This window comes from Ranitomeya variabilis, chromosome 1, assembly GCF_051348905.1.
Source record: "Ranitomeya variabilis isolate aRanVar5 chromosome 1, aRanVar5.hap1, whole genome shotgun sequence".
Taxonomy (NCBI): Eukaryota; Metazoa; Chordata; class Amphibia; order Anura; family Dendrobatidae; genus Ranitomeya; species Ranitomeya variabilis.
Window position 1 is genome coordinate 880,917,091 of NC_135232.1, and position 20,167 is coordinate 880,937,257.

Here is a 20,167-nt window from a genome sequence, read left to right on the forward strand (position 1 = left end):
AAAATTTGTTCAACATGACTTGCATTTATTTGTGAAAATATCGGAAATTTGGTGAAAATTGAGCAACTTTCAAAATTAACTCTCTCTGATTCAAGGATGTAAAAATGATGTTACAAAAAATAGTTAATAAATAACATTTCCCACGACTACTTTACATCAGCACAATTTTTTAAACAATTTTTTTGTTAGGACGTTATAAGGGTTAAAATTTGACCAGCAATTTCTAATTTTTCTAATAAAATTTACAGAATCATTTTTTTTTTAGTGACCACATTACATTTGAAGTGACTTTGAGAGAAGTCTCTATGACAGAAAACACCCAAAAGTAACACCATTCTAAACCACTCCCCTCAAGGTGTTCAAAACCACATTCAAGAATTTTATTAACCCTTCAGGTTCACAGGAATTCATGGAATTTGGTAGAAAAAAAACAAACTTTTTCACAAAAAATTTAGTTTAGACAAAAATTTTTTATTTTTGCAAGGGTAATGAGAAATTGCACACCAAATTTTGGGGCTCATTTTTTCCTGAGCATGCAGATACCCCATATGTGGTGGTGGTGGGGAACTACTGTTTGGGTGCATGGCAGGTATGAGAAATGATGGAGTAACATTTTGGAAGGCAGATTTTGAAGGAATGTTCTGCAGGTGTCATGTCGCGCTTGGAGAGCACCTGATGTGCCTAAACAGTGGAAATTCCCCTCAAGTTACCCCGTTTTGGAAACTAGACCCCTCAAGGAATTGATCTAGATGTGTGGTGAGCACCTTAAATCCCCAGGTGCGTCACAGCAATTAATAATGTGCATTGAAAATTAAAAACAAACAAACAAAAAAACTTTTTCCCACAAAAATGTTCTTTTAGCCCCAATTTTTTTCACAAGGTTAACAGGGAAAAATTAGTTGTGCAATTTCTCTTGAGTACGCCAATACACCATACAGTTGTGGCCAAAAGTATTGACACCCCTGCAATTCTGTCAGATAATACTCAGTTTCTTCCTGAAAATGATTGGCATCACAAATTCTTTGGTATTATTATCTTCATTTAATTTGTCTTAAATGAAAAAACACAAAAAGATTTGTCCTAAAGCCAAATTGGATATAATTCCACACCAAACATAAAAAAAGGGGGTGGACAAAAGTATTGGCACTGTTCGAAAAATCATGTGATGCTTCTCCAATTTGTGTAATTAACAGCACCTGTAACTTACCTGTGGCACCTAACAGGTGTTGGCAATAACTAAATCACACTTGCAGCCAGTTGACATGGATTAAAGTTGACTCAACCTCTGTCCTGTGTCCTTGTGTGTACCACATTGAGCATGGAGAAAAGAAAGAAGACCAAAGAACTGTTTATGGACTTGAGAAACCAAATTGTGAGGAAGCATGAGCAATCTCAAGGCTACAAGTCCATCTCCAAAGACCTGAATGTTCCTGTGTCTACCGTGCGCAGTGTCATCAAGAAGTTTAAAGCCCATGGCACTGTGGCTAACCTCCCTAGATGTGGACGGAAAAGAAAAATTGACAAGAGATTTCAACGCAAGATTGTGCGGATGTTGGATAAAGAACCTCGACTAACATCCAAACAAGTTCAAGCTGCCCTGCAGTCCGAGGGTACAACAGTGTCAACCCGTACTATCAGTCGGCGTCTGAATGAAAAGGGACTGTATGGTAGGAGACCCAGGAAGACCCCACTTCTTACCCAGAGACATAAAAAAGCCAGGCTAGAGTTTGCCAAAACTTACCTGAAAAAGCCTAAAACGTTTTGGAAGAATGTTCTCTGGTCAGATGAGAAAAAAGTAGAGCTTTTCGGGCAAAGGCATCAACATAGAGTTTACAGGAGAAAAAAAAGAGGCATTCAAAGAAAAGAACACGGTCCCTACAGTCAAACATGGCGGAGGTTCCCTGATGTTTTGGGGTTGCTTTGCTGCCTCTGGCACTGGACTGCTTGACCGTGTGCATGGCATTATGAAGTCTGAAGACTACCAACAAATTTTGCAGCATAATGTAGGGCCCAGTGTGAGAAAGCTGGGTCTCCCTCAGAGGTCATGGGTCTTCCAGCAGGACAATGACAAAACACAGTTCAAAAAGCACTAGAAAATGGTTTGAGAGAAAGCACTGGAGACTTCTAAGGTGGCCAGCAATGAGTCCAGACCTGAATCCCATAGAACACCTGTGGAGAGATCTAAAAATGGCAGTTTGTAGAAGGCACCCTTCAAATATCAGGGACCTGGAGCAGTTTGCCAAAGAAGAATGGTCTAAAATTCCAGCAGAGCATTGTAAGAAACTCATTGATGGTTACCGGAAGCGGTTGGTCGCAGTTATTTTGGCTAAAGGTTGTGCAACCAAGTATTAGGCTGAGGGTGCCAATACTTTTGTCTGGCCCATTTTTGGAGTTGTGTGTGAAATGATCAATGTTTTGCTTTTTGATTCATTCTCTTTTGTGTTTTTTCATTTAAGACAAATTAAAAGAATACAATAATACCAAAGAATTTGTGATGGCAATCATTTTCAGGAAGAAACTGAGTATTAGCTGACAGAATTGCAGGGGTGTCAATACTTTTGGCCACAACTGTATGTGTCCGAAAACTACTTTTAGGGTATGTGCACACGTTGCAGATTTGCCTGCAGAATTTTCTGCACAGAATCTGCATCTCTTGCCAGAAAATGCAAGTAAAAATCAGCGCGGATTTTGATGCATTTTTGAAAGCTAAATAAAGATCTATTATTGAACAACAAAAAAATTGTGATGTCATTTCTTGCCCAACCTCTTCATTTACATACTCCGTTGAAGAATACTGTTTACACACACAGATATAGATAAATACCAAGCCCGATGTTTAGTAATAACAATAATAAAATGGTACATAAAGAGTTAAATAAAGACACACACAAAATCTGCGTTAGGCCGGGATCACACTTGCGAGAAACTCACACGAGTCTCACACCTTAACACCCGGCACTGGAGCATTCAGCTGCATAGAAATACATGCAGCCGCACGCTCCGGTCCAGAGTGCCAAAGGAAGGGCCGGGTATTGATGCAAGAGACTCGTGCGAGTTTTTTGCAAGTGTGACCCCGGCCTTACACGCAATATCTGTTTAAGTTCTAAAAAAATAAAAAAATGAAGAGGGCTCCCGCGCAATTTTCTGCGCCAGGGATGGAAAGCCAGCGACTAGGGGCTGATGTTTGTAGCTTAGGAAGGGGTTAATACCCATATAATTAGCATTTACTGGCTATTAACCCCTTTCCGACCTGTGACAGCGTATGCGTCATGAAAGTCTGTGCCAATCCGACCTGTGACGCATATGCTGTGTCACAGAATGATCACGCTCCTACAGGTCGGGTGAAAGGGTTAACTCAAATTTCACCTGACCTGAAATTTCAAGGACAGGGGGAGTGGTACTTTAGCCCAGGAAGGGGTGGCTTCGCCCCCACCGTAGCTACGATCGCTCTGATTGGCTGTTGAAAGTGACATTTCACTTTCACTTTCAATCAGAGCAATCATAATATTTCACCAATAAAAATTGGTGAAATATTACAATCCAGCCATGGCCGATGCTGCAATATCATCGGCCATGGCTGGAGACCGTGATCTGCCCCCGCCACCGATCTCCTCCCCTCCGTCCTGTTCTCTGCTGTCCTCTGCTCCCCTCTGTCCTCCTGTCCGCTCCCCCCGTGGTCCGATCCCATCCCCGCATACTTACCGAGCTCCGGTGTCCCTCTCGGTGTCAGTCTGTCTTCTCCATGGGTGCCGCCATCTTCCAAAATGGCGGGCGCATGCGCAGTGCGCCCGCCGAATCTGCCCGTCGGCAGATTAATTCCAGGTACATTTTGATCACTGTGATAGGTTCTATCAAAATAAAAAATAGTAAATAAACCCCCCCTTTATCACCCGCATAGGTAGGGAACATAATAAAAAAGAAAATAGATTTACTTTTATTTTTCCACTAGGCTTAGAACTAGGGTTAGGGTTGCAATTAGGGTTAGAATTAGGATTAGGGTTGCAATTAGGGTTAGGGTTGCAATTAGGGTCAGGGTTGCAATTAGGGTTAGAATTTGGGTTAGGGTTGCAATTAGGGTTAGGATTGCAATTAGGGTTAGGGTGGCAATTAGGGTTAGGGTTGCAATTAGGGTTAGAATTAGGCTATGTGCACACGGTGCGGATCACGTTTACAGTACCATTTAACCTATGGAAAACCAAATCTGCTGTGCCCATGGTGCGGAAAATACCGCGCGGAAAGGCTGCGTTGTATTTTCTGCAGCATGTCAATTCTTTGTGCAGATTCCGCAGCGTTTTACACCTGTTCCTCAATAGGAATCCGCAGGTGAAATCTGCAAATAAAACACTGGAAATCCGCGGTAAATCCGCAGGAAAAACGCAGTGCGGGTTAAGGGTGTGTTGGGGTTAGTGTTGGAGTTAGAACTGAGGGGTTTCCACTGTTTAGGCACATCAGGGGTCTCCAAACCCGACATGGCGCCACCATTGATTCCAGCCAATCTTGCGTTCAAAAAGTCAAATGGTGCTCCCTCCCTTCCGAGCCCTGACGTGACCCCAAATAGTGGTATACCCAAACATATGGGGCATAACCGTACTCAGAAAAAATTGCACAACAACTTTGGGGGTCTAATTTCTCCTGTTACCCTTGGGAAAATAAAAAAATGGGGGCTAAAAACTTATTTTTGTGGGAAAAAAATGATTTTTCTATTTTCACGGCTCTGCGTTATAAATTTCTGTGAAGCACTTGGGGGTTCAAAGTGCTCACCACACATCTACACATCTAGATAAGTTCCTTGTGGGGTTTAGTTTTCAAAATGGGGTCACTTGTGGGGGGTTTCTACTGTTTAGGCACATCAGGGGCTCTGCAAACGCAACGTGACGCCCACAGACCATTACATCAAAGTCTGCATTTCAAAACGTCACTACTTCCCTTCCGAGCCCCGACGTGTGCCCAAACAGTGGTTTACCCCCACATATGGGGTATCAGCGTACTCAGGACAAACTGGACAGCAACTATTCCTGTTACCCTTGTGAAAATAAAATATTGCTTGCTAAAAAATAATTTTTGAGGAAAAAAAAATTATTTTTTTATTTGCACGGCTTTGCGTTATAAACTTCTGTGAAGCACTTGGGGGTTCAAAGTGCTCACCACACATCTAGATAAGTTCCTCAGTTCCTCGGGAGGTCTAGCTTCCAAAATCAGGTCACTTGTGGAGGAGCTCCAATATTTAGGCACACATGGGCTCTCCAAACGCGACATGGTGTCCGCTAACGATTGGAGCTAATTTTTCATTCAAATGTCAAATGGTGGTCCTTCTCTTCCGAGCCTTGCCGTGTGCCCAAACAGTGGTTTACTCCCACATGTGAGGTATCGTTGTACTCAGGAGAAATTGGCCAACAAATTTTAGGATCTATTAAATCCTGTTGCCCATGTGAAAATGAAAAAATTGAGGCTAAAAGACATTTTTTGTAAAAAAAAAGTACTTTTTCATGTTTACGGATCAATTTGTGAAGCACCTGGGGGTTCAAAGTGCTCACTATGCATCTAGGTAAGTTCCTTGGGGAGTCTAATTTCCAAAATGGGGTCATTTGTGGGAGATCTCCAATATTTAGGCACATAGGGGCTCTCCAACGGCGACATGGTGTCCGCTAAAGATTGGAGCCAATTTTTCATTCAAAAAGTCAACTGGCGCTCCTTCCCTTCCGAGCCCTTTCGTGCGCCCAAACAGTGGTTCCCCCCCACATATGGGGTATCGGCATACTCAGGACAAATTGTACATTAACTTTCGGGGACCAGTTTCTCCTTTTACCCTTGAGAAAATAAAAAAAAATGTTGCTAAAAGATCAAGACCACTTCTTGAATTTGGTTTTGAGCACCTTGAGGGGTGCAGTATTTAGAATGGTGTCACTTTTGGGTATTTTCAGCCATTTAGACCCTTTAAACGGACTTCAAATGTGAGGTGGTCCCTAAAAAAAGGTTTTATAAATTTTGTAGTACAATTGAGAAATCGCTGGTCAAATTTTAACCCTTATAACTTCCTAGCAAAAAAAAATTTGTTTCCAAAATTGTGCTGATGTAAAGTAGACATGTGGGTAATGTTATTTATCAACTATTTTGTGTCACATAACTTTCTGGTTTAACAGAATAAAAATTCAAAATGTGAAAAAACGCACAAAATTATCGACCTAAATTTACCACTAACATGAAGCCCAATATGTCTTGAAAAAATAATCTCAGAACCGCTAGAATCCGTTGAAGCGTTCCTGAGTTATTACCTCATAAAGGGACACTGGTCAGAATTGCAAACAATGGCCAGGTCAATAAGGTCAAAATAGGCTGGGTCATGAAGGGGTTAAAATAGGGGACCCCCCCCCACACACAAAAAAAACGAAGTAGGGTCTCCCTATAATTAATAGCCAGAAAAGGCTATGCAGACAGCTGATATTCATAGCCTAGGAAGGGACCATGGATGTTGCCCCCCACCCCCCGGCTACAAACACCAGCCCACAGCCGCCCCAGAAATGGTAAAGTGCCCCAATTCCGGCACTCAGCCTCTCTTCCCACTGCCCTGTAGCGGTGGCATATGGGGTGATAGGGGGTTAATGTCACCTTTGAATTGTAAGGTGACATCAAGCTGGCTTAGTAATGGAGAGGCGTCAATAAGATACCTATCCATTACTAATCCTACAGTTGATAATGGGTTAAATAAACACACACATGCAGAATAAAGTATTTTAATGAAATAAAACACCACACAGTTTTGCCATCTTTATTTTTCTGCCAATCCATGCGACGCCCTCGATCTCCTGGAAAAAAATAATAAACCAACACAAATACTCCCTGGTACGACGCAGTCCATTTAATAACGAGTGTCCCACAACGATCTCCCCTATAGACCTGTCACATCAGGAGATGTGATAGCTCTATAGGCCTCCAGTGACACACTGACAGAAGACAATGGCTCCGCAGTGTTATCACCGAGGGATCAATGGCCTCTCACTTTACGGCACTGCTGCGTGAGAATTTTCCTTCCCACGCAGTGGTGCCGCAAGTGACAGTATGAACTATACTGTACCCACAGCGGCGGAGGGATAGAGTGAAGAAGGATACCTTCCGTCATTGTATCCCAGAGCCCCTGGAGAGCGGTCGCATCTGCCAATGTGACAGCTCTCCACGGGAGATCGTCGTGGGACACTAGTTATTAAATGGATTACATCGGATCAGGGGGGTATACTGTTGGATTATTATTTAATTTTTTTTTTTTTTTTTTTACAGGTAATCGAAGGCTTCAGGGATTAGCTGTATGGTATGTACTGTATGTCTATATGTGTTGTTTTGTTTTCACACTTGAACATAGTAGCCGGACGATGGGACTACTGTCCCATCATCCGACTACCTGTCACTGTAGCCGGATGGAACTAGTAGTCCCATCGGACGATGCCTGCCTACGCACAGCCGAGCACACACACACACAGCCCCGCACACCCACACAGATACACACAAACACCTGCACACAGACACGCACATCTTCTCCGCACACACAGTCTCCGCCCACACACTCTTCCCCCTCCCGATCTGCAGCGTTTCTCCCAGGCACATCCGAAGCAAATCCGCAGATCTTTTTTAAACCTACGGATTGGCCTGACACAATGGAAGTCAATGGGTGCAGAAACACTGCAATTCCGCAGGTTTTTTTTCCGCAGCATGTGCACACCAAATGTTAATTTCACATAGACTAACATTGCTTGTGCACTACACTGCGGATTTGATGCAATTCTGCGTGTCCAAAAACGCTGCGGATCTGCATCAAAATCCGCAACGTGTGCACATAGCCTTAAGGCATAGTGCAAAGCCGAGAAGGGAAGAAGTGCAATATAGAATCATAGAATTATAGAGTTGGAAGGGTCCTCCTCGGTCATCTGGTCCAACCTCCTGCTCAAAGCAGGATTCACTAAATCATCCCAGACAGATGTCTGTCCAGCCTCTGTTTGAAAACTCCCATGGAAGGAGAACTCACCACCTCTCGTGGCAGCCTGTTCTACTCATCGATCATCCTAACTGTCAAAAAGTTTTATTTCTAATATCTAATCTGTGTCTCCTCCCATTCAGTTTCATCCCATTGTTTCTAGTCTTTCCTTGTGAAAATGAGAATAAAGAAGATCCTTCTACAATGTGACAGCCCTTGAGATATTTGAGACAGCTATTAAGTCTCCACTCAGTCTTCTTTTTTGCAAGCTAAACATTCCCAAATCCTGTAACCGTTCCTCATAGGACATGGTTTGCAGACCGGTCACCATTCTGGTCGCTCTTCTCTGAACTTGCTCCAGTTTGTTGATGTCTTTTTTAAAATGTGGTGCCCAAAACTGGACACAGTATTCCAGATGAGGTCTGACCAAAGAGGAATAGAGGGCAATAATGACTTCACGTGATTTAGACTGTATGCTTCTGTTAATACATCCCAGAATTGCATTTGCCTTTTTTGCTGCTGCATCACACTGTTGACTCATGTTCAGTCTGTGATCTATTAGTATACCCAAGTCTTTTTCACATGTGCTGTTGCTTAGCCCTATTCCTCCCATTCTGTATATGCTTTTTTCATTTTTATTGCCCAGATGAAGTACTTTGCATTTTTCCTTGTTAAAAACCATTCTGTTAGTTGCTGCCCACTGCTCCAGTTTATTTATATCTTTTTGAATCCTCTCTCTCTCTTCTCAAGCATTAGCTATCCCTCCTAGCTTTGTGTCATCAGCAAACTTAATTAGTGTACCCTCAATTCCTTCATCTAAATCATTGATAAAGATGTTGAACAATACAGGGCCCAGGACAGAACCCTGTGGTAGCCCACTTGAGACATTCTTCCAACTGGATGTGCAGCTATTATTGGACTTCAGATTTTGCTGGAATGCTTTGAGGGTGCCATGTTAAATTGGTAGAGCCTCTGAGGTGCCAGAACAGCAGAACCCCCTCATAAGTGACCCCATTTTACAAATTACACCTTTAAAAATTATTAACCTAGGGGTGCAATGATCATATTGACACCACAGGTATGTCAGAAAATGTTATAGTATTGGGCAGTGATGAAAAAATAATTACATTTCTACCACCAAAATTTTGTTTTAGACACAGATTTTACATTTTCACACTTGGAAATTTGTAAAATTGGCACCAAAATTTCTGCTGAATGAGGAAATACCCCATATGTGACTGTACAGTACTGATTAGCCATACGGCCAGTCTCAGGCGGGACGGACTTGCCTTAAATTTTCCTAGAATATTTTGCAAACTCCATATGCAGAGCCCCTAAGTGCTAGAAGAGCAGAATCCTCCCTCTTAATGATCCCATTTTGGAAATTATATCCATGCATATGTGGACCCTAAAGGTATGCACACTGGTGTTCAGAAGGGAGGGGGCATTTGGATTTGGGAGCACAGAATTTACTCAATTTCTTTTGGGGTACAAGGAGCCATTTTGCTTTTGCAGAGTCTTTGTACTGCCAGTAACGTGGAAGCCCCCTATACTTACGTCAACAGATAACGGACCCGAGTGGGAACTTGCTTTTTTTGTGGACTGAGCTGAAGCTTTTATTGGGAACATTTAACATTACTTATGGGATTACATTTATCCGATGTGCTACGCTGAGCACTTTAGGCTTTTCATCTAAATCTCCGAGTGACGTGATTCAGATGAATCCCCCAAAGGATCCATTCACTACAATGAGGCAGCAGAGTTAATCTGGACTCTGTCTGGCCTCTGCTCAAAGTGTCTTTTTCAAAAGGGCACAAAACTGTGGCGGACCACATTTTTATGCATACCTAAAAAGAGACACCGCTGGATCTCAGGTCAGACTCCGGTGTAAGCGCTCAGCGCAGAGCACACGAAAAATGTGAGGCGAGCCTTACTACAATCTTCGGGAGGCAGAATAAACAAAACAGCAGCTGAAGAATTGGTTTTATTTATTTTACACGCCGTTTCTCATGCGGTATAAGTCACTATGCGACTTTATTCTTCGGGTCGGTGCGATTACATTGATACCAGATTTATATTGAATATTTTTTGTTTGTCTGCTGTCACACACTTAAAGGCTCTATTTAAAAACTTAAATAAAAACTTAGTTTCCGCATCGCCATATTTTGAGAGCTATAATTTTTCCATATTTCGCCTGACAAAGTCATGTGGCGGCTTGTTTCTTGTGGGATGAGTTGACGTTTTTATTGTTACTATTTTCGGACCCAATTTTTTTGTTTTATCGCTTTCTATTCCGATTTTTGTGCTTTATTCTTTGGGTCAGTACGATTACAGCGATACCTCATTTATATTTTTTAATGTTTTGGCCCTTTTACACAAATTTTTTTTTAGAAAAAATAATTCTTTTTGCATTGCTTTACTCTAAGAGTTAGAACTTTTTTATTTTTCCACTGATGGAGCAGTATGATGCCTTGTTTTTTGAAGGACAATATGATGTTTTCAGCTGTACCATTTTTATTTACATTCGTCTTTTTGATCACGTTTTATTGTACTTATTTCCAGCAATATGATGATAAAGCATAGTTTACCACTTTTTGTGGAATTTTTTTTTTTATGGCGTTCACTGACGGGGTTAATTAGAGTGACACTATTATAGAATGGAGTGTTCCGAATGCTGTGATACCAAACATGTACTTTTTTTGTTTACCTCCTGATGAAACTACACACGAAACGTGTGTTGGGTACTGGGCAGTGTGGTTCCAATCACCATGGCACATGGTCTGTATAACTAATGGTTCTAAATGCATATAAAATCTAATTAAATGTGCATAGGGGAGGGGGGGGGGGGGAATATGGTTTGAGGTCAGTCAATAGAAATGTTTGTACTGCAGCACAATTCTGGCTTCTCTTTAATTATGTGGGCTCATTCCCACTTGCGATGAAATTGGATGGATACAATCTTACTAGAAAAAAAACAAAAACGGATTGCATCCAGACCAATGTTATTCTACCATAGTGTGATCATCTGTATTTTTTTTCCAGCTCGGATCACATTCGGACAGGAAAAAAGTCGCAGAATGCTTTGATTGTAATCGGAAATTGGATTGCATCCCGCAATAGAAGTCAATGGTTGCGAGAAAAAAAAAAAAAAACTCGCACAGCACTTGGACCATGCAAGTGCTGTCCAATTTTTACACACCGATCGCATTTGAAACGCCAGCAATTCATCAGCCGCGTACAGCTATATCACAGCGCAACAGGTTACAATAGAATAGATAAATACACATAAAATAGGTAAATATATAGAGGTCAGTGACACACAATAGATAGATAGATAGATAGATAGATAGATGTAATGTCGCGATGGGGGCAGGTTTTGCAGCATTGAGAACTTCTCTCCCCCCCCCCATTGTGCTCACTCACCTATCCACTCTCTCTTTCCCCATGTGCTGACTTCATCCATCTGTGCTCTCTTCTTTGACCTGTCTATCCCATGTGTTCTCTTCCCCCAGGCTCTCTCCTTCCTGTGCGGAGTTCTCCCCTCAAAGACAATACTGACATTACAGCAGGAGATCACAGAGGATACATTTTGTGAGGTAAAATATTTTTTAAAAACAGTCAAATATTTTACCTCACAAAAAGAATCCACTGTGATCCCCTCCTGTAATGTCAGTATTGTCTTTTGCTTCCTCCCCTGCCCAGGAGATGTGGTATGTTCTAAACGCGGTCAGACACAGACAATGTTTAAACTGAACTTTCATTCATGGGAAAACCCCTTTAATGTGACCGGCTTCCTCTGCCTGTAGATACGTCGTGCATCTGCTGCCGGGATCAGCCGAATGATTCTCTGCACCTGCTCGTAATTCGCGCAGGAGCAGTAAATCAGACCGCCGTCATCTTTGTGCAGACAGATAGCGGCGGTCACATTAAAACTGCGCATGCGCTCCTTCTGTACAAAGATGGCGGCGGTCAGTGAATCATTCTGCTGATCCGCAGGCGGCGTGTTCCGCTGGTGGTGCCACGCAAGAGGCTGCATACGGCATATACATGTGTGTGTGTGAGAGTGTGTGTGTGTGAGAGTGTGAATGTGAGAGTGTGTGTGAGTGAGTGTGTGTGGTGTGTACGGCGTATAGAGGGTGTGTGTCTGTGTGTGTGCGTGTGGAGCGACAGTGTTCTGCTGGTGATACCTCGTAATATGTTGGTACCAGCAGCAGTTTCCATATTGAGACACCCATCACTTGGGTGTCCCAATATGGCGGTCGGTGAACTTCCTCCACTTGGAATTCTGGGACACGGTGACATCTGGACAGAACAGGAATTGAAAACATTACAAGGCAATTATATAAATAGATATATAGATATAGATATACAGTTGTGCTCAAAAGCTTACATATCCCAGCAGAATATGAATAATAGCACCAAAACTTTTTCTCCACTCATGGTTAGTGGTTGGGTGAAGCCATTTATTGTCAAACTACTGTGTTTTCTCTTCTTAAATCATAAGTGACAACCCAAAACATCCAAGTGACCCTGATCAAAAGTTCACATGCCGATTTCTTATTACCATGTATTGCCCCCTCTAACATCAATGACAGCTTAAAGTCTTTTGTGGTAGTTGTGGATGAGGTTCTTTATTTTCTCAGATGGTAAAGTTGCCCACTCTTCTTGGCAAAAAGCCTCCAGTTCCAGTAAATTCCTGGGCTGTGTAGCATAAACTGCGTGCTTGAGTTTTCCCCAGAGTGGCTCAATGATAGTGAGGTCAGGAGACTGCAATGGCCACTCCAGAACCTTCACTTTGTTCTGCTGTAGCCAATGACAGGTCGACTTGGCCTTGTGTTTTGGATCACTGTCACGTTAGAACGTGTACGTCCCATGCGCAGCTGCCGGGCTGATGAGTTCAAATTTGCCTCTAGTACTTGCTGATAACGTGCTTCATCTTTACTTCAACTTTGACCAAGTTTCCTGTGCATTTGTAGCTCACATATCGCCAAAACATCAGCGATCCACCTCCGTGCTTTACAGTAGGAATGGTGTTTCTTTCATCATAGGCCTGGTTGACTGCTCTCCAACGTTTATGTTTGTGGCCAAAAAGTTCAATTTTGGTCTCATCACTCCAAATTACCTTGCTCCAGAAGTTTTGAGGCTTGTCTCTGTGCTGTTTTGCATATTGTTGGCAAGATACTTTGTGGCATTTACGCAGTAATGGCTTTCTTCTGGCAACTCGACCATGCAGCCCATTTTTCTTCAAGTGCCTCCTTATTGTGCATCTTGAAACAGCCACACAGCTAGTTTTCAGAGAGTCCTGTATTTCAGCTGGGTTTTTCTTTGCATCCCGAACAATTTTCCTGGCAGTTGTTGATGCCATTTTTGTTGGTCTACCAGACAGTGGTTTTGTTTTTACAGAACCACTGATTTTCCATTTGTTAATCACAATTTGAATGCTGCTGACTGGCATTATCAATACCTTGGATATCTTTTTGTATCCATTTCCTGTTTTATCAGTTCAACTACCTTTTCCCGTAGATCCGTTGACAATTCTTTTGCTTTCACCATGACTCACAATCCAGAAACGTTAGTGGCTGGATGAAAGATGCAAGAGTTCCAGAAACTCACTCCGCTTGTAATCAGTGTGTGTGCGTAAAAGCTAACAGATCACAGGTGAGGATGTTACATTAAGTAGCCATTCAAACCCATTTGAGTCAACTTCTGTGCATGTTATCAGGCCAAAATCACCAGGTTATGTGAACTTTTGATCAGGGTCATTGGATGTTTTTGAGTTGTCATTATGATTTAAAAAGAGAAAACACAGTAGTTTGACAATAAATGGATTCACCCAACCACTAACCGTGAGTGGAGAAAAAGTTTTGGTGTTATCATTCATATTCTGTGAAAAAAGGCCAAGAAAGCAAAAATTCTGCTGGGTATGTAAACTTTTGAGCATGAGCACAGTTGTATATATGTATATATATATATATATATATATATTATATAGCTAGATAGTTAGAAGAAAAGCCGGCAATTCTGCCGTGTACTGTAAAATCACTGCAGGAGCTGACAGCATAGAAGAGATGGATTACACATAGTACCGTATATACACAAAGACTAGATAGATATACAAATAGTACAGTGTGTATGCAGTTTACTGTACATGTATTCAATTATTAAAAGATTATTTTTCTGACAAAAATGGCGTGGGCTCCAGTGTAATTTTCTTAACCAGAAGAGGGAAAGCCAAAAGCTGGGGGGGGGGGGGGGGGGGGGGGCATGTTTATAGCCTGGGAAGAGGGTAATATCCATGGAGCTTCCCACGCTATTAATATCAGCTCACAGCTGTATATTTAGCCTTTACTGGCTTTTAAAATGGGGGACCCCACAAAAAAAAATGACGTAAGGTCTCCCTAGAATTAATAACCAGCAAAGGCTATGCAGACAACTGCGGGCTGATATTAATAGCCTAGGAAGGGTCAATGGATACTGCCCCCCCCCCAAGCTAAAAACATCAGCTCTCAGCTACCCCAGAAAAGGTTCATCTCTAAGATGCGCCAATTCTGGCACTTAGCCTCGCTCTTCCTACTTGCCCTGTAGTGGTGGCAAGTGGGGTGATAATTGGGGAAGTTGATATTACCTTTGTATTTTCAGGTGACATCAAGCCCCGAGGTTAGTAATGGAGAGGCGTCAATAAGACGCCCCCATTACTAACCCCATAGTCACATTGTATGAAAACACAGACATCCAGAATAAAGTCCTCAAAGAATGACAGACTCCTTTAATAAATCTTAACTAAACCATACTTATAACCTCACCCATTGCATTACCGCTTGTCATCTGCAAAAAAGTTAAAACACAAAAATATTCCTCACCTTTCCACAGAGATGCTTCTAATCTATCTGTCCCACGAAGGGTCTACCTCTGCTACATCAAGATGGCAGGCAGCATGACGTGAAGCGGTCCCCAGAGCGCCCCACCCACCGCAGACACAGAACACGCGACCGCTCACACATTGTTAATGTGACCCCTGAGCCCCGACAGATCTAGACGCCATCGGAGCCTCCGGACACGTCATCCAGGCCTGTCCCGGCCACGTCACTAGGGCGCTCCCCGGCTACGTCATCAGGGAGCTCCCCGACCGCATCAACAGGGACGGACAAGCTGCGTGGCACCGTCCCGGACATGCCCCTGGGAGTCACCGGACACATCACATGGACCCGCCAGCACGTCATCAGGGCCGGACGTCCCAGAGCTTGCCACGCAGGTGACACCGCCAGCAAGCTCCAGGGGTACACTCACCAGCCTTCAGGCGCCGACCATAGATAGGAAACATGGCACGGCTGTTGTCAGTCATCTGTCCACTATTATTTGGGGGCTTATAGGCAAGTCTCACAGTTAAGAAAAAATATGCATATTCTTCCACTATTAGTCCTGACGTTGAAAATGTATGTCCCATCAATATCGGATCTATACAAACCCCAATGCTCAATAACTTTCCACTGATGCCCAAATGTCCACTTTCCTCTGAAGAGAACAATAGTTACCGCTAAAGGCGTTACATTTTTGTTTCCCTTCCTCTTGAAACTACAAATCTCAGTCTTTATGACTTCTTCGCACAATAGATATCCTTTCCACTGCAGGGAGTCTGGGCTTCAAAAGGAGTTTTAATCAGTTGTGTCACTTCTTAGCTACCACCAATTTCCCTTACCCTATGTCAACTGTGTTAGGGTACTGTCACACAGTGGCACTTTGGTCGCTACGACGGTACGATCCGTGACGTTCCAGCGATATCCATACGATATCGCTGTGTTTGACACGCAGCAGCGATCAGGGACCCTGCTGAGAATCGTACGTCGTAGCAGATCGTTTGGAACTTTCTTTCGTCGCTGGATCTCCCGCTGTCATCGTTGGATCGGTGTGCGTGACACCGATCCAACGATGCGTTTGCTTGTAACCAGGGTAAACATCGGGTTACTAAGCGCAGGGCCGCGCTTAGTAACCCGATGTTTACCCTGGTTACCATCGTAAAAGTAAACAAAAACAAACCGTACATACTCACATTTCGGTGTCCGTCAGGTCCCTTGCCGTCTGCTTCCCGCTCTGACTGACTCCCGGCCGTAAGGCAGTACAGAGCACAGCGGTGACGTCACCGCTGTGATCTGCTTTCACTTTACGGCGGCACTCAGTCAGAGCGGGAAGCAGACGGCAAGGGACCTGACGGACACCGGAATGTGAGTATGTACTGTTTGTTTTTTTTTACTTTTACGATGGTAACCAGGGTAAACATCGGGTTACCTGCGGCCCTGCGCTTAGTAACCCGATGTTTACCCTGGTTACCCGGGACCTCGGCATCGTTGGTCGCTGGAGAGCGGTCTGTGTGACAGCTCTCCAGCGACCACACAACGACTTTCCAACGATCACGGCCAGGTCGTATCGCTGGTCGTGATCGTTGGAAAGTTGCAGAGTGTGACAGTACCCTTATTCTACTTCAATGTGGGTTTTAGATTGTAAGCCCTTTCTCTTTCTGGAGGTGACTTATGGATTTTAATGTTTTCTGTGACACCTGTCTAAAAAGAAAAGTCTGTAATCAGGTTAAGTGATTTCAGACTGTTGAATCATGATTGCGTGTGCTGCGCACGAAGGCACAATTCACCTGTAAGCATCATGAAGGTGGGTGGTCATTTGTCCACATACTTGTGACCTCCATACTTGCAGTCACATGTCAACTAGACTTTCCTGCACTAGAACTTTGAGAAGTGAAGGAAAGCCTAGTTGGTATGTGACCGCCGGTATGCAAATTGCATGCATGTGGTCATGTGACCAACAACCCTTACAGGGAATTCAGCAGTCACAGAGTGAGAACAGATTTTTCTTCTTATAATGAACATACCCTTTGAACTTCCCTTAAAAAGGAGTTGGTCGGAGCAGATTTACAGTATGTTATGAATGGCATTGTGGGTTAAAGATAATTTAGTGATAAATATTTATAATTGATAGAGAAAGGTAGAGCTTAAAAGTACTTAGTTCTTTTTTTTCAAGCTATGTAACCAAGCACATCTCCAGGGAGGGCATATTAATTTTAGTTCCAAAATATGTATGGGGCTTTTCCTTTTGAAATAATCACATTTCATGATATTAACACATCAGCAGGGCAGTTTTCCCAAGCTGTTTTTTTTGCCATTCCTACTCACTTGGTAGAAGTGTCAAACATTTTTCACTCCCATTTCCACATAGCCTAGTACGGGCATTTGACGGACCCCAAACCATAGACTTTCTCATATATGGAACAGATTATTATTGTAAGGTGTGTAAGAAAATATAAATGATATACCTTTCAGATTTGACTATAACTAAATTTTGTTAAATCCATGTAGTTCTTATAACATTTGGGTATTCTTGAATTTATATGATGAAAATAGAACAATACAGAAGATTATGTTTATTTTTACCTGATGAAAAGGCCATCCCGAAACATGTATTGAAACCAGTTATAGCAAGGACGTCATCAAAACTTCCAGCCGCCATAAGCAATGTTGGGATCCCCTTATCTACCCCGTACCCTTCTTTCTGCAGAAGTAGCATAGCAGGTACAACAACAGCAGGGGAAACGGCACCTAAAACAAAACTAGTCAAATCCAACATAAGGATTCATGTTATATCTGGGTTGCATTTACATTATGTTAGAAAAAAATGCTTAATTTTTATTCATTGGGGTAATGATACAAGAAAAAAAAAATATTATTTAGGACTATTTTACAAATCTAAAAGAGAAAGTATCGTATATATTTTTCATCTTAGTTTATAACCTGCTTTTTTTATTCCATTTTCTGTCCATGATTAGGCCATCTTGCCTGAGCTGTTAAGTTTGCTTTAAAGCAAACACATGGACAAAAGAAGCCACTAGACTGTAGCTGTTTATTGACATTTAGGGAGAGTATTCTAGTATTCTAAGCATGTTCTGTGGTCTGTGCAGAAGTCCTTGTGCAGAGAGAGGAGCAGTGACCATGCATTATTTGCCACACCACCGTCCGGCACTAGCTCCGTCCATTAGAGAGAGGACTAAAACTGGCATAAAAATGTTAAAAATTGAAAAGTTATTGCGCAACACAATCACTTTGAGATTTTTTCAAAATGTTTTACACCAGAAAATGGAGGTACACACTTTGACGTATTGGCCCATTTGTGCAACTATACAAAAATATGCAACCAGCTCGTCTGCTATCAACGTCGAAGGCATAAGTTCTAACTTTGCAAGGCTAATCTTATTGGGGGTAAATCATTGAAGTCATCCTTACACAAGCCATAAACTATTGAATAGATAGATGTACATTAAACAAAAGAAGCATTACCCCAACATAAATCCCCATGTCAGTGGCAGTCCTATCAGAAGATAAGAGAAGAGAGCAGCTGAACAAGTCTCAATGACGCAGGGAGCAAATGAAAGTCGTAAGCACACAGCCTTCAATTTTCTTAGGGCCTAAAAAAAAACAAAAAAACAAAACAACAAAAAAAAAACACAGAATAATGTAATAAAAGGTGATTATGTTTGGTTATAAAAAAAAAAATATTCTACATTCATGGGCGTCGTGTTAGTCAGAATATAGATTTACTATTACTCAATTACAGATCCATGTAACATGCTATATATTCTATTGATTTTGACAGATAGATATAGATATATATACATACAGTCATGGCCAAAAGTATTCACACCCCTGCAATTCTGTCAGATAATACTCAGTTTCTTCCTGAAAATGATTGCAAACACAAATTCTTTGATATTACTATCTTCATTTAATTTGTCTTAAATGAAAAAACACAAAAAGAATTGTTCTAAAGCCAAATTGGATATAATTCTACACCAAACATAAAAAAGGGGGTGGACAAAAGCATTGGCACTGTTCGAAAAATCATGTGATGCTTCTCTAATTTGTGTAATTAACAGCACCTGTAACTTACCTGTGGCACCTAACAGGTGTTGGCAATAACTAAATCACACTTGCAGCCAGTTGACATGGATTAAAGTTGACTCAACCTCTGTCCTGTGTCCTTGTGTGTACCACATTGAGCATGGAGAAAAGAAAGAAGACCAAAGAACTGTCTGATGACTTAAGAAACCAAATTGTGAGGAAGCATGAGCAATCTCAAGGCTACAAGTCCATCTCCAAAGACCTGAATGTTCCTGTGTCTACCGTGCGCAGTGTTATCAAGAAGTTTAAAGCCCATGGCACTGTGGCTAATCTCCCTAGATGTGGACGGAAAATAAAAATTGACAAGAGATTTCAACACCAGATTGTGCGGATGTTGGATAAAGAACCTCGACTAACATCCAAACAAGTTCAAGCTGCCCTGCAGTCCGAGGGTACAACAGTGTCAACCCTTACTACCCGTCGGCGTCTGAATGAAAAGGGACTGTATAGTAGGAAACCCAGGAAGACCCCACTTCTTACCCCGAGACATAAAAAAGCCAGGCTGGAGTTTGCCAAAACTTACCTGAAAAAGCCTAAAACGTTTTGGAAGAATGTTCTCTGGTCAGATGAGACAAAAGTAGAGCTTTTTGGGCAAAGGCATCAACATAGAGTTTACAGGAGAAAAAAAGAGGCATTCAAAGAAAAGAACACGGTCCCTACAGTCAAACATGGCGGAGGTTCCCTGATGTTTTGGGGTTGCTTTGCTGCCTCTGGCACTGGACTGCTTGACCGTGTGCATGGCATTATGAAGTCTGAAGACTACCAACAAATTTTGCAGCATAATGTAGGGCCCAGTGTGAGAAAGCTGGGTCTCCCTCAGAGGTCATGGGTCTTCCAGCAGGACAATGACCCAAAACACACTTCAAAAAGCACTAGAAAATGATTTGAGAGAAAGCACTGGAGACTTCTAAGGTGGCCGGCAATGAGTCCAGACCTGAATCTCATAGAACACCTGTGGAGAGATCTAAAAATGGCAGTTTGGAGAAGGCACCCTTCAAATATCAGGGACCTGGAGCAGTTTGCCAAAGAAGAATGGTCTAAAATTCCAGCAGAGCATTGTAAGAAACTCATTGATGGTTACCGGAAGCGGTTGGTCGCAGTTATTTTGGCTAAAGGTTGTGCAACCAAGTATCAGGCTGAGGGTGCCAATACTTTTGTCTGGCCCATTTTTGGAGTTTTGTGTGAAATGATCAATGTTTTGCTTTTTGCTTCATTCTCTTTTGTGTTTTTTCATTTAAGACAAATT

At 42.3% G+C, this 20,167-nt stretch overlaps 1 protein-coding gene across 2 annotated transcripts in view; it reads right to left on the reverse strand.

The window, feature by feature from the left end:
* SLC9B2 (solute carrier family 9 member B2) overlaps nucleotides 1-20,167 on the reverse strand; it is a 127,924-nt gene that overhangs the window by 47,402 nt on the left and 60,355 nt on the right. For both annotated transcript variants that reach the window (XM_077278074.1, XM_077278082.1), the window contains exons 6-7: nucleotides 18,301-18,428; nucleotides 17,401-17,576 (exon numbers count right to left, since the gene is read on the reverse strand). In XM_077278074.1, the coding sequence (XP_077134189.1) occupies nucleotides 17,401-17,576; nucleotides 18,301-18,428 (304 nt within the window). The remainder of the gene's footprint in view (nucleotides 1-17,400; nucleotides 17,577-18,300; nucleotides 18,429-20,167) is intronic.